A 13541-nucleotide genomic window follows, 5' to 3' on the forward strand; every position below is an offset into this window, starting at 1 on the left:
AATTTATTAGCTAGCACTAATGTTAATGGAGACAGTTAATTACCATTATTAAAGTTTAGTTTTGCAAATAAAATTAATGTGTGATTAGGTCCTCATTGGTATGTCAGCTGTACCACATGCTGGAGACCTGCATCAATCAAAAAGGTGTCAACCTGTACCCACGAAACAAGTTTGAATTTAGACCCACTTAGGTTCTGGGTTGGGTTGAGTCCTGGGTATTTGGGTTTTAAGGGACCCATGAAGACCTTTATTTAAAACTGAGTCAAAAAATGAAACTTTAACAAAGAAAGACAGAGGTCTTCAAATGCGAGTGTAACTTCTTTAAAATTCTTACTTAAAAAGAGTTATTTGCACAATGACAGTCGCAGTTCTTAAGCATCACGGGCCAGTTTTGAAGACCCAGATTAAACCTAGTCTTAACTAAATTCAATTTTGAATGGAGATTCTCTATTCAGTACTCTATTTAGTCCAGGACTAAGCTTAATCTGTGTCTGTGAAACCAGCCCTACAAGAGGTTTAGGAGTGAGGTATGTGGGTTTAGCTTTTATATTTGCTCTGCATGAAGCTCTCTTGTCTGTACCCCTGCTTTAATATAACCTTATTTTAAAAAACGAAATACATTTAATGAGTGACTTCTGGGAAAGGTGTCAGTGCAAAATACGGGAATAGAGATGAGGTAAAAGTCTGGCTCGAATGCTTGTTTTGATCTACAAGGCCATCTTAGAGGGAAACTGCCAATGTAAATTTGTTCAAAGTTTTTATCTGGAAAACAGACACAATTTAAGATCACATGAATGGTTGCATTTTAACCCCTTCTGTATTGCCCCCTTTTTTTAAACACAAGTCTGAAAAGGAAGTTTTTCTCTCACATAAAGGATGATTTTTTTTTTTTAATGGATACGGATGCTTGTGGGTGTGCCTGGTGGGTTTATCCTAGCTGCAATTGTTTCTAAGCAGAACTGTCCTAATTCCGGATACAGAAGGTATAATATTGAACACTGGATTTGTGTTTTGTATTGTCAATTTAAAATATTTGTGATGTACATGCATTTTGTCTAGGTGTCCCTCGCAAAATAGATTATTGAGATTTGACATCTCAATGGGACTTGGTAAAATGAAAGTTAAGAAAGAAATTTTTAAAAATGCCTAAAAATAACAAAATTCTTTACCCCTGAACTTCCTGCCGTTTGGAATCTTGCACCAGTCTCAAAACTCTCATTGGTTACTGCTATGGCACAGGCAACTGCTCAGTGAAGTATGGGTATCCTTCTGATGTACTGACCTGGAAGCTTCACACTGCTTTACACAACACCACTCACAACTAATAGATATGAGCGGGAGGAGAGGTGCATCTCTCAAGAATATCATCCTACTACAGCACCGCAATGCCTGTAGTTCTAGACGAGCAACAGTTGTTGACCATCTGGAGACAGCACACGCATAGTTTCTGTATACCTCGTTATGGATTATCCCATTTCTACCATAGTCACTCGCCAATAACGTAAGAGAAGAGGATTTACTTAATTTTGTTAGACATTCTGCGCACAAAAAATTACATGGTTACAAGCAACAAGTGTTTCCTGGCAACACATGAAGGTCAGACTAATATCTGGAAAACAACCACTGCCATCCCATAATAAACATTAGTTTACGCTACAATGGAAATGTTACTTCGTGATTCCAGCAAATAGCCCAAACCACAATTAAGACCGAGCAATTAGTCCCTCATTCTACTCTTTCTAGTCAAGCAGCAAGCCAGTGTTATTCTAGGTTTTTTGTAACTTGTGTAAAAATTTAATTTGATCTTGGGTCATAATGGTTACACATATGTTTTCTATTATGGATGGCTAGCTAGCCATCTATTCCACTTGCGTCAAGACTGCAGGTATGCTGTCCTTGTAACTGTCTTCATTCAGTTGAGTGCCTATGTGATGAAATGGATGCAAACATAGCCTAACAACATAGCACAACATACTTTGTGGACACTTAATTGAATAAATATTGCACATTTACACAAAACTTCTTAACTAGCCCAGTTTTAATGTAACTAAGATGTAATGTAAAACAAATTGGTGATATCTTGTCCATACGGCCCAGCCTGTACTTGTCGCGAATGCCTTTAACAACTGTTCTATGTCTCATTAGTAATTTTTTTTTTTTTATTATAAAAAAGTTTTTATGCTAGCCTGCACACTTAATTCCGACTGCATTTCTGTCCACTGTGAGATATCGGGGCATTTAGATGTGAAGGATGCTAGTCCCACCCCAAGATAAATTTTACAAAGACCGATCCGCTTACTCCCATTACAGCCATGACCACGCATTTGCGCAATCTCTGATTTTTGACCTTAGAACTCTCATTATCTCCCCTCCCCCTCCCTTATCTTCTCTGCCTCTTTCTCAATCTCACTGCCGGGAAGAATCGTTGTTTACATTTCAGACTGGTGTCATAGGCCAGGAAGAGTTGACGTGGGGATCTGGGTGAGCAGGTTAATATGTGAAAATACAGTGGCGAGGGGAGGCCAGGCACATTGACCAGGCAGGCAGAATGCACGTGGACATGGTGTGGTCGGCTATTCTGGCCCTCGCTCTTCCTGCGCTCGCTCAATGTGGTCCACTGTGAGTATACTGCACACCACACACAAAGTGTTCCTCCGTTAGCTACCTGTAGTCACACAAATTGCGCTACATCTATCGTGGAAAGGTGTGGGCTTACAGAACAACCGTGTGTGTGTGTGTAGTGCTGTGTAGTGAAATTTTTCCGACCGTGTTTCGTAGGGCAGCAACTGTTTTTTTGGGGGTTGGTGTGTTTGCTCAAGAGTGCTGCGGGGGAGGAAGTACATTTTCAAACTGATATGGCTCTGCCGAGTATTTGAACAGATTTGTTTGCATGTTTTCATGGCTAGCAGCCAGTGTACTTCTTCAGTCCACTAGTTTCACATACAGATACGTATTTCTCTCGTCCTTAGGTTTTCATCTTTTTCTAGTTTCCTCCCTTAATCATCATATCTTACTGCCACCCTGAAGCTACTCTGTCATAGTGACTGTCGCCTCATATCTTCACAGATTTATTCTGACCGCGCCAAACCTGCTGCGGGTGGGCAGTTGGGAGAATGTGTTTGTGGAGGCACAGGAATACACGGGAGAGAGTTTCGATGTCGAAATCCAGGTGAAAGACTTCCCGACCAAAAGCAGGGAGATTTTCTCCAAAACAGTGAGCCTGAATGCAACCAACAGCTTCCAGGCTTTGCAAGGAATTTTTGTGAGTATCTGGCCTTCAACCCCCCCCCCCTCCACCCACCCCCCCCGCCCCTTCAATCCCCCCCCCCCCCCACCCACCCCCCCCCGCCCCCCCCCCCCCCCCCCCCCCCCCCCCCCCCCCCCCCCACCCACAACTAAATTTTCAGTATGCCTACACTAAGTTCCTGTTCCACCTGTTAGTTTCAAATTGTTGAACTGCAACTCCTTTTCAAAAAGTACCCCCTTTCTTGGACAGCGTGCAAGACACAAAACGCATTTATGTTTTCCTCACAGATCTCTGCAGATTTTTTTGAAGGGACACATGGCAAACGGTATGTCTACCTGGAAGCAAAATTTCCCCAGCAAAAGTTAGAGAAACTTATTCTGGTCTCCTTCCTTGCTGGGTACATATTTGTGCAGACAGATAAGACCATCTATACTCCAGAAGACACAGGTAGGGCACCATGGAGCCCGCTACAAAGATGCCGACGCATTAAGCTCTGCAAACAGACCGCATTTACACACAGCCAAAATTCTGTACATGTACATATATATACAGCGTCCACTAGAATTATTGCCAATGCCGGAAAATAGGAGCAAAAAAGGCTATAAAAATGTTTATCAGCATGACCTTACACTCAAAATGAGAAAAATCTCATTTTTAATTTAGGTATTAAAATAATTTATTTTTTCATATATATATATATATTGTGGCACCGTACTGGGTGTGACGGTGCAGGTGGGCGGCACAGAGAACACACAGAGCGGAGGTTTTAGAAAAAATAACCCAATCGGGCTTTATATTATCATCTACACGCGTAGTACAACCGGGGAAACCCTGTACTACGCGCAAAAACAAAGTTTCCTTTTAACAATTAACAAATTAACAAAAAAGTTGCGGGGTTATCTTTGTTCGGGAGACGGCAAGAAAAGTCCTTCTTTTAATTCCTGAAGGGTGACGTTCCCGCGTCTCAGCCGGATTCTGAAATAAAATGAGAATACTGGTTAACGGAGCGAACGTGGTGCTTCGCAGCACGCCCTAACGGCGCTCCCCAAGGGAGCTAGGCGCCCTCTTTTATGTGCCCAGCCCAGTTCCCTGGAGTGGCGGCAGCTGTGTCTCCTCAGTGCTTGCAGGTGTGTAGCTTGGCAATCAGGGAGCTGGTGATTTTCCAGCGTGCCGTTCTCCAGGGTCCTGCGGCTGGGTTTCTTACTCCGGCGCTGTCCCGGGTCTTGAATCGCTTGTCTGGTGGCCGGTTTCAGCTTACGCTGCTTAGGCTGAGAGGGGCGCTGCGGGGCCGCGCCCTGATCCACGCCACAATATATATATTTCCTGTTTCACTGGGGAATTAATAAGAGGTGACACACAAGCAAAAACCCCTTAGTCATCCGTCAACATGGGGAGGATCAGAGAACCAACTAGTCCACGGGAAACTGACCTTTCCTTTGTTGGGCCTGATCCTCACAATCCCTTTATTGTTAATATACATATTTTTTACCAATCTGTAAAGACTTAAAATTAAGTTAGAGCTTCAGAAACTAGGATGGGTACTGTAAGAATCAAGTAATGATCATTTGATTACTCGTTGGATACATGCCTACTCAGTCTTTTTTATGTTGTCACAAAGGCTATGTGTGTACAACTATGTGCTGGCTCAATTTATTAAGCTAACCTATGGAAAAAAGAAACATTAGAGGATATGTTTTCATCTAATATGAATAAAATAAAGCAAATACATATTTTGAAATTCATGATTACAATTATGCTATATGTTGGTAAGCTATTGTGTAAAGGGGATAGTGACTGCAGGGCTGGGCACTCCACTTTGAATGCCCTTTGCTGAGGGAAATTGTCCGAGGCGAATTTACTACCTCCACGTCAGGCATTCAAATTGTGTAATTGTGTAGCCCCTCAGTCATAATCCCGCTAATACAATGATTTTCAAGATGTGCGTTGCATTCTAAAACTCACCACCTGCGATTAGACAAGATGAATTGCCTGCGGCGGCAAGCACTGACATCAGACGAGGAAGTTCACACTGCTGTAAATTCTCTACTCTACTTCTGCTACATTCTAAAAACAGTTTTGTTGCATCGCAAACCTTTGGTCTGAACTGAACTTTAGATCCAGTACACACCAATGTTGGTATGGATGGTATGTGGATTAGGATTTTCAGTCAATGACAAAGTCCCCACCAACACGTAATGGCTCACCCTGACATCACTGCTTGCAGCTATATTTTGGAATTATGTTTTATCTATGTACCGTTTATCTCTGTTTGCCAACATTTATCAATCAACTTAATTACCAATCAATCTGGTCATTAATGGTTAATGGAGCTTTGCCACTGCACTTAACAAATTCAAATGCCAGTGGGCTGCATTAAAATGATCTTAGTTGCTGACACTAATTCATTGCTTAGCTGATTCATTGTTTAACTCATTATCTAGTTCATTACAGGATTTATGCCTTGAACCCTGGTTTGGAGCCTGTTGCAAGTGGTGTTTCTTTGGCAGTAATGGTAGGACTTCAGTCTTCATGTCCGTCAAACATTTCCCGTCCATAGATGCTATGTATGTGTATATGTATGAGTATATGCACAGTACTGTGCAAAAGTCAGGGACCAGCCTTTTGTCTATTCAATTTCCAGTTATATCAGCCATTCGGAGCAATATTTTTTTTCCCTGTGTCAGCCAATAATGCATGAAACATATACTCTATTTAACTGAAAATTATAGAAACTACAAAATATCAAATCTATCAGTATTTGTGCACCCTTTCTTTTCAGCACCCTACTATGTTTAAGTCTTCCATTCTTCCAATCAAGAAACAAGTTACAGCTATGACCCCCCAACAAAGGTTGTTACCGAAAGTGTCAATGATGTCATGTTAGAACCCTTTGCCTTTAAAAGTGACTCTAATATTCAAACATACATTCAAACAAACATAAATCTGCCTTGCAGATTTGTTTGCCATGTGCATCTAAAATGGCTAAAGGAGATATTTCTGATTTGATATAACTGAACTGCACAAGGAAAGTGAAAGTTGAAGGAAAACAAGTGAAAAAACAGAATTTTCCAGAACTGGAGTTAAAATTGCAAGATGCAGAAAAAATCCTAACTCCTAACAATCGGGCAAGAACTTGTTGACCACCAAAACTGTTTCCATCACAAAGACAGTACTTGAAGATATTATTATTTTGACAGGTATGGGGGGGGGGGAAATCAAGGTCCAATTTTGCTTCAGATCTCAAGAAATCCACAGGTGTTCCTGTCAAACCTTCCATTGTGAGACAACAACTCAATGCTATGAGTCTGAAAGGACGTGTAGCCATCAAAAAGCCACGACTGAGAAAAGGAAAAGAAAAAAAAAAAACAGAGAAAAAAATGTGCACAAGAACACCAAAACTGGACACCTGAAATGTGGAGTAAGGTTTTATGGAATGATGAGTCTAACTTTGAGATTTTCGGAGGTATGTAAGCCGTTGAAGCAATGAAATATTCTCGGAACCATGTCTACAACCATTGGTTTCAACTGAAGTCATTATAAATGCTGAAAAATACAAAGAAATCTTATCAGACAATGCAATACTCTCAAGGCAATGCTTGATTGGGAGCAAATTAATCTTAGCACTAGAAGTGTGCACTCAGTAAAGTGCAGATCTCCACCAGGCGTGTTAGCTTTGCTGATGCAACAATAGAGGCTACACAATCAATGCAACCAGACAAATACAATATTTACCATGTGCCACTGAAAATCCCAAAAACGCCGATTCAGTGAAGTAACGCTAAAGGTGGTGACATGTTAGCTAGTTTCATTCATATCTGCCACGATGTGTTAGACAGAGCTAACGTTGACATTATAGTCTGGCACTTTCGTTTCAAATCTGTACAGGCACAATCTGGACAGGAACAAAAGACCAGCGATGTAAAATATCAATTTCAATGTGAAAATGCCAACAAAATAATTGCCACAGATTCAAACATTAACGTATCCCATTAGTTGGCGGATTATTTTGTTGGCATTTTAACGTTCAAATTGACACTGTACATTTTTACATCGGTTTCTTTCCAATTAGCAGTTGTTGATCACTTGCAGCCCCTACCGGCCGGTTAGGAGGAGTGAGGAGTTAGCACTCAATGTATTTCAATGGACAATGATGGAAATTAATTCAAATAAAATACTTGTCGTTGACCGATTTGCAAAATATTCGAGAATTCAGGTCCTTGGGATGTCGTCAGCATGCACAACAAGTATTAGGCCGATCGGCTCAGTATTATGCGAGATTAGCTGCGGACAGATACATAAACACACACACACACGCGACCAAACGCATAATCCCCTTCAGGCTCCCGCCTGGCAGAGATAATAATGACCCCAAGCACACAACTACAAAGATCAAGCTGCTGGTATTCTCAGAACAATGGACTGGCCACCCACAATGGACTGTTTGGAATTACTTGGATGGGGCGAAGGAGAAAACGCAACCAACTTCTAAGACTGAACTTTGAGGGTGTTTACAAGAAGCACGGAAAAAATATTCCTGCAGATTTCTTTGAAAAACTCAAAACACGTCTTCTGAAAAGAATGAAAGCTGCGAAAGTGGCAAAGATTGGACACAGTGAATACTGAAAGATTTGACATTATACATAATTTGTGGAGGTTTTATGTGATTTCTTGTTAAATACATGCTTGCTGCATTATTTTCTGACACTGAAAAATAAATAGCTTGTGCTTAATGACTATTTTCTCTGGAAAGTAAATAAAAGAAAGGGTGGTCTGACATCTGCACAGTGTTGTATATATACTATATATAAGACTGAACAATGATGAAAAACACTTTTTATCATTTCCCATTCAGTCTCCTGAGGGAATCACTGTTCAGAAAGATGTGGTGCATCCTGAAAATGGCATCAAGTCAGGACAGTACAAACTCCCAGGGGTTTCCAGGTTTGTTTTTCAAAACACCAGATTCGTCACTAGACCCTTACCTTCCTATCCACTTACCTGACCACCTATCATTTCTGTTAACAGCGTGGGGACTTGGAAGCTGGTATCCAGGTTCCATAACACCCCAGAGAGGAACTTTACCTCTGATTTTGAGGTCAAGAAATATGGTAAGGTGACGGTGTTCTAAGAGTAGTTTATCAGGAGTGAATTCAAATCTCAAGTCAATCTGCATCGTAGAGTCAATGCACAGCTATTTCAGTATGAACTCTCCAAAAACACTGGGCCCTCTTCTCTTTGTTTATCTAGTGCTACCAAGCTTTGGGATCAAGCTCACTCCAGGAAAACCGTTTTTTTACATTGACGATGTTGAGCTCACTGTCGACATAACTGCCCGGTAGGATAAGTCTATTCATTGTCTATTTAAGTAAGAAAAATAAAGCAAGCATGTCAAGCTGAAATACATTCTATTGCTTTCCATTTCCTCTCGCACAGTTCTGCTTTGAATCACCGGTCTTTCTACGCTTAATGGTAGGAGAAGTGCTGCACAAGATTTCTCCAGCAATCTAATCTGCTCTCAGTTCCATTCTACCTCCATGGCACCAAAACCAGAAACCATTTAAACTTCTGCGACTGAGGACTTTGATGCAGGATTATAACTCTTTAATCAGCATCACCCCCAGTATCGGGTTTGCTAGTACCGTCAATCAACAAGAAAAACACACATTTTGAATAAATTTTGTTTAAATTAGCTAGAAGCTTTATGCCAGTGTTGTCACCAGCTGATAACAGCTGGCAAAGTGTCCCTCCCCCCATTCCACAATTGCAAGCACATTCACAAGCAGCTAGCTTTCCTGTGGGAAACACTGTACTACTTTCCATTGTGCTGTATGGTGTCAGTTTGTTATTTTAGCGATCTGTCTTTATGGGGTTCAGGATTAAAATTTAGCTAGAGCTTGTCGGGCCGGTTCCTTTCCTGGCTGTAAAGACACTTGGATTAGACGGGCTTGGGCTTCATTTCTGGTATAATACAGACCTCTAGTGAAGGCCTTCCTTTGTTTTGCTTGGCAGGTATCTGTATGGAGAGGATGTTTCAGGGAAGGCGTTTGTGGTTTTTGGCGTGCTGACAGAGGATGGTGAGAAGAAGAGTATTCCTGCCTCTCTGCAGAGAGTGAACGTCAGTACCTCCACTTTTCAGTCTCACCTCCCAATCCTTTACATGAGCACCCCCAAACTCACCACTGACCCCCTTTCATGGCTGGTTTTGTAACCTGTGCTTTCTTTATAATTCAGGTTATCTCAGGAAAGGGCAATGCTACCCTAAAAAGAGAACAAATTCAGAAGACCTTCCCTGACATCAGTCAGTTGATCAGGCTGTCTCTCTATGTGTCTGTCAGTGTCCTGACAGTCAGTGGTAAGGCCCTTTAGCACTTTTATTTCTCTCTGTGAGTGTGTGCAGCCACTATTTATTTATCTAGTGGACATAATGTAATTCCAGCACAATAAATTTACAATCAAATACTGTCCACAAAAGTTAAAACAACAGTGTCCCATCTGTGAACCTGTAGAATGTAGGTTAAAAGTTCAGGTCTGTTATGATGTGTTCACACTTTTTGTGTGCGAGATTGTTTGTGTCTGAGAGTGAATGTATACACTAAGGGTGTAGGCCTGTATGAGTGGTAAGAATGCCTGGATGAGTGTCTGCCAAATTCCATAGATTTTAATGTAACAGTTAACAAGCTAACTTGTTCGTCTAACACGTACAAATGAATGCACCGTGTGCAAACTAAAGCTGGCTCCACTGGTGAACCTTCCTCTGTCAGGAAGTGAAATGGTGGAGGCAGAGAGACAGGGGATCCAGATAGTGACATCACCCTACACCATCCACTTCAAGAAGACCGCCTCCTATTTTAAACCAGGAATACCTTTTGATGTCATGGTATTTTCCTTTTACTCCATAATTATGGCTTCTCTGTTTAGTACTCTCCTATGTTCAGATTAGGTACAATTTGTATTAATGCAAACATCACACTTATTATGCTTTATTAAAATTTGGCACTTAGGCTGAAATTATGTGACACAGGTGATATTTTAATTCATTAAAAATGTTGTACCGGGCTGGGCTATTTTTCAAAATAAATTCACTGAGTGCTTACTCCTCACTCTATGGATTGCTTCACAGGAAGTCAGCTTTCAGCATAGCTAAACTGTGAGGATGTTCACAGTGGAGGTTTATCCTTATGAACATCAATCATTGCAGATTTCTCTCAACAGCATAACAAGAATAAACTGTCAGTCATGAGTGTGTAGTTAGCCAGGACTTATGGTAAACTCTGTACAGGGATATTATAGTGCATGTCTAACACTTCAGCTGGTTAGATATCTGTTACTCTTGAATGGGGCAGATTTACATCACAAACCCAGATGACACTCCCGCTAAGGACATTGATGTGGAGGTGACACCAGGGCCAGTTTTGGGCAGGACAACGGAAAATGGAATCGCCAAGGTTACCGTCAACACCGAAGTACAGGATGATTCTCTCTCGATCACGGTGAGCTCAACACGGTATGCCGTGCACTGACAGGTATATCTGAAGCTGAATACTGCATTTGTAAGTGTACACAGATAATACATGGTACATGATTTGTTTTGATCAATCAGTGATTTTACCACTAACTAATGAGTTGACCAAGGAGTTAAGAAATGATATCAGTGAGATAATAGGGAGATGACAGCGGAAAAATGTAGCAGGAACTGAAAATGAAACAACAGTAATTTGTGCTCAGTGAAACATTCTATTTTAATGCATTTGTCGACACATTGATTAATGCATTCATTAAATAAAAAAGTAGAAAAGAGGAACAGGCACTACTGCACTCACCCTCTATTGGACAACTTTTCAGAAGCCCCCCCCCCCCCCCCCCCCCGAATACAAATACAGATCATTTTGTTAGTTGAATAGATTCAGATAGTGTTTATTTAACTGGTACTGCCCTTACATTCTGGATTCTGGTTTGCATGACTTCTTTTCATGAAATTCCATGACTACATGTTAGGCACTCCAGTACTATCCACACCAAAATGACAGTCAATTTTAACTCTAAAAGTACTGTTTACTGCTAAAACACCATTAACTGCTTGAAAACACCATCTCCCACACAGTATAAACAAGGTTCAATACAGCCGCAAGAGGGCAATGTATACTTCAACAAGCATCAGAATTATGCTATGTGCACGACAATATGAATTTGAACTACAGAATACATTTATTCATTTAAAATTGAATTTAAATATACTGCCCTACCTTATTTGGATTCCTTCACCTCAATCTTCCTCTGAATATCATCCAGTTAAATCCATTTCTCCTTGGCAGTCCTTCCCATGCTATTTGACTTTGTAATCCATATCAGACGACCCACTGACTCGGCCTTCTCAGCAAATTTATATGCCGATTTTTGCAAGCCAGCCATTTCTTTTTATGTTCCTTGATTTCATTCAAGGTACAGGGCAACATAGCCCAGGAGGTAGAGCGGTTGTCTGGCAGTCGGACAGTTGCCGGTTCGATCCCCTGTCCTGGGAGTGTCGAAGTGTCCCTGAGCAAGACACCTAATCCCTAATTGCTCCCAACAAGCTGATGAGAGGCATCAATTGTAAAGCGCTATATAAAAACGCAGTCCATATACTATTCCACTTCTCTGACACACACTTCTTGGTCTTTTCCTGTTCATGGTGGGCCATACAATGTTGTCTTATTCCAGAGGCAAATTTCATGCATTGCTTGTTAATATTCACCTTGTGCACCCTGCCTATGGAGAAAATATCATAATCAGTGATAACATGCTGTGCCACTAAGCATTCGCTGTACAGATTCTCGACCTCAGTTTCCTTATTTACAAAAGATCCATCATCCCCACTGGTCTGTCCAGGTGAGAGGAGCAACAGACCATGGCATACAAGCCATTTATCTGCATGCGGGGTGCTATCGGACATATGCTGAGGAAACAAAACATCCAGTCTGTCACACAGCTGAAGTTCTTTTAACTCTGGAGAGCTGTTAGCCACGGTGCTGTCAAGAAACTCACTGAACTGTCTAAGGAGGTCATCACATTTATCTGCGCTCACTTTCTTGGCATCAATCAGGATCTTCAACATCCTCTTCATATTATCTCGGCACCTCTCCCCATTGGAGGCCACGAGTTGCGAATACCAAACAGACATGTTTTTAACCTGATAGGTGCTTTCTCAAGCCGCTTGCTTTCCATTGTACTCAAAATATGTCTGAAGTCTGTTTTGCAGCTAACTGCAGCTTTCTCAGTTCAATGAAGTCATTCATGGACAGTAGCTGTTCCAAAAGATCTGCTACCACAAATCTAATGTCAGTTCTTAGCTTTGTCTTCTTGAAGCCAGTCTTTATAGGTGTCATCTTCAAGCAACTGCAAGTTAAATGCACACTTTCCTGGCATTTTAATTGAGGAATACTTAATTTGCCATTATGGACTAATTGCCATGTTAGCCTAGTCAGCACAACATGTTAGGCTAGTCAGCAAAACACATGCATCACTGTAGGCTACATTACCTCAAAGCACCTGACCACATACATACCACACCAAGTCACTTGAAATATAATATTCAATATAATGAAAAATGAATACCTTTATCAGATTTTTTAAATGTTACAGCATACATTTAACAACTATTGTTTCCACTTCACAATAACAGCACTTATAGTTGACTGGGGCAGCCCTAGCATAGTAGAAATTTGATGAACTGTCTTGTTGGAAAGGTGGCATCCAATGCCAGCGCCATGTTGAAAGTCACTGAGCTCTTCAGTAGGACCCATTCTACTGCCAATGTTTGTCAATGGAGATTGCATGGCTGTATGCTTGATTTTATGCACCTGTTATCGATAGGTATGGCTGAAATAGCCAAAACCCCAAATTTTGAAAATGTAGTGTTCCTTTTGCCTTTTTTATTTTCAAGGATACTTGTTCAGCACTGGGTCTTGGCAGTTATTTTCCATGACTTGCCATTTTTTCCTGGACCCATACGAACCCTGAAGATGGATTGGCGCAGCCCTTGCATTCTGAATTGAAGAGTGAGAGCGTATTTTCTTCTCTAGGTGAAAACGAAGGATCCTTACCTGACTGAGGAGCAGCAGACGGTACAGCGTATGGTAGCCCTGCCCTACAGGACACAGCAAGGCTCAAATAACTACCTTCACATCAGCATGCAAACAGCTGAACTAAAGATTGGAGATAACCTGGGCATCAGCCTCAACCTTGTGAACAGCCCAGGTGTACAGGAACAAATAAACCATATCACATACCTGGTGTGTACCTGTACCATGCCTACGCT

At 41.3% G+C, this 13541-nt stretch overlaps 1 protein-coding gene across 1 annotated transcript in view; it reads left to right on the plus strand.

Annotated features, from left to right (window-relative positions):
• Positions 1 to 2433: 2433 nt before the first annotated feature.
• The window catches only part of LOC118220716 (complement C3-like), a 30432-nt gene continuing 19324 nt past the window's right edge, over positions 2434 to 13541 (plus strand). The window contains exons 1-12 of the mRNA XM_035404847.1: positions 2434 to 2619; positions 3067 to 3262; positions 3535 to 3694; positions 5689 to 5759; positions 8100 to 8188; positions 8273 to 8355; positions 8495 to 8582; positions 9257 to 9362; positions 9479 to 9599; positions 10009 to 10124; positions 10591 to 10737; positions 13306 to 13515. Of these exons, the coding sequence (XP_035260738.1) occupies positions 2549 to 2619; positions 3067 to 3262; positions 3535 to 3694; positions 5689 to 5759; positions 8100 to 8188; positions 8273 to 8355; positions 8495 to 8582; positions 9257 to 9362; positions 9479 to 9599; positions 10009 to 10124; positions 10591 to 10737; positions 13306 to 13515 (1458 nt within the window). The 5' untranslated portion in view covers positions 2434 to 2548. The remainder of the gene's footprint in view (positions 2620 to 3066; positions 3263 to 3534; positions 3695 to 5688; positions 5760 to 8099; positions 8189 to 8272; positions 8356 to 8494; positions 8583 to 9256; positions 9363 to 9478; positions 9600 to 10008; positions 10125 to 10590; positions 10738 to 13305; positions 13516 to 13541) is intronic.

Source organism: Anguilla anguilla, chromosome 2, assembly GCF_013347855.1.
Source record: "Anguilla anguilla isolate fAngAng1 chromosome 2, fAngAng1.pri, whole genome shotgun sequence".
Taxonomy (NCBI): domain Eukaryota; kingdom Metazoa; phylum Chordata; class Actinopteri; order Anguilliformes; family Anguillidae; genus Anguilla; species Anguilla anguilla.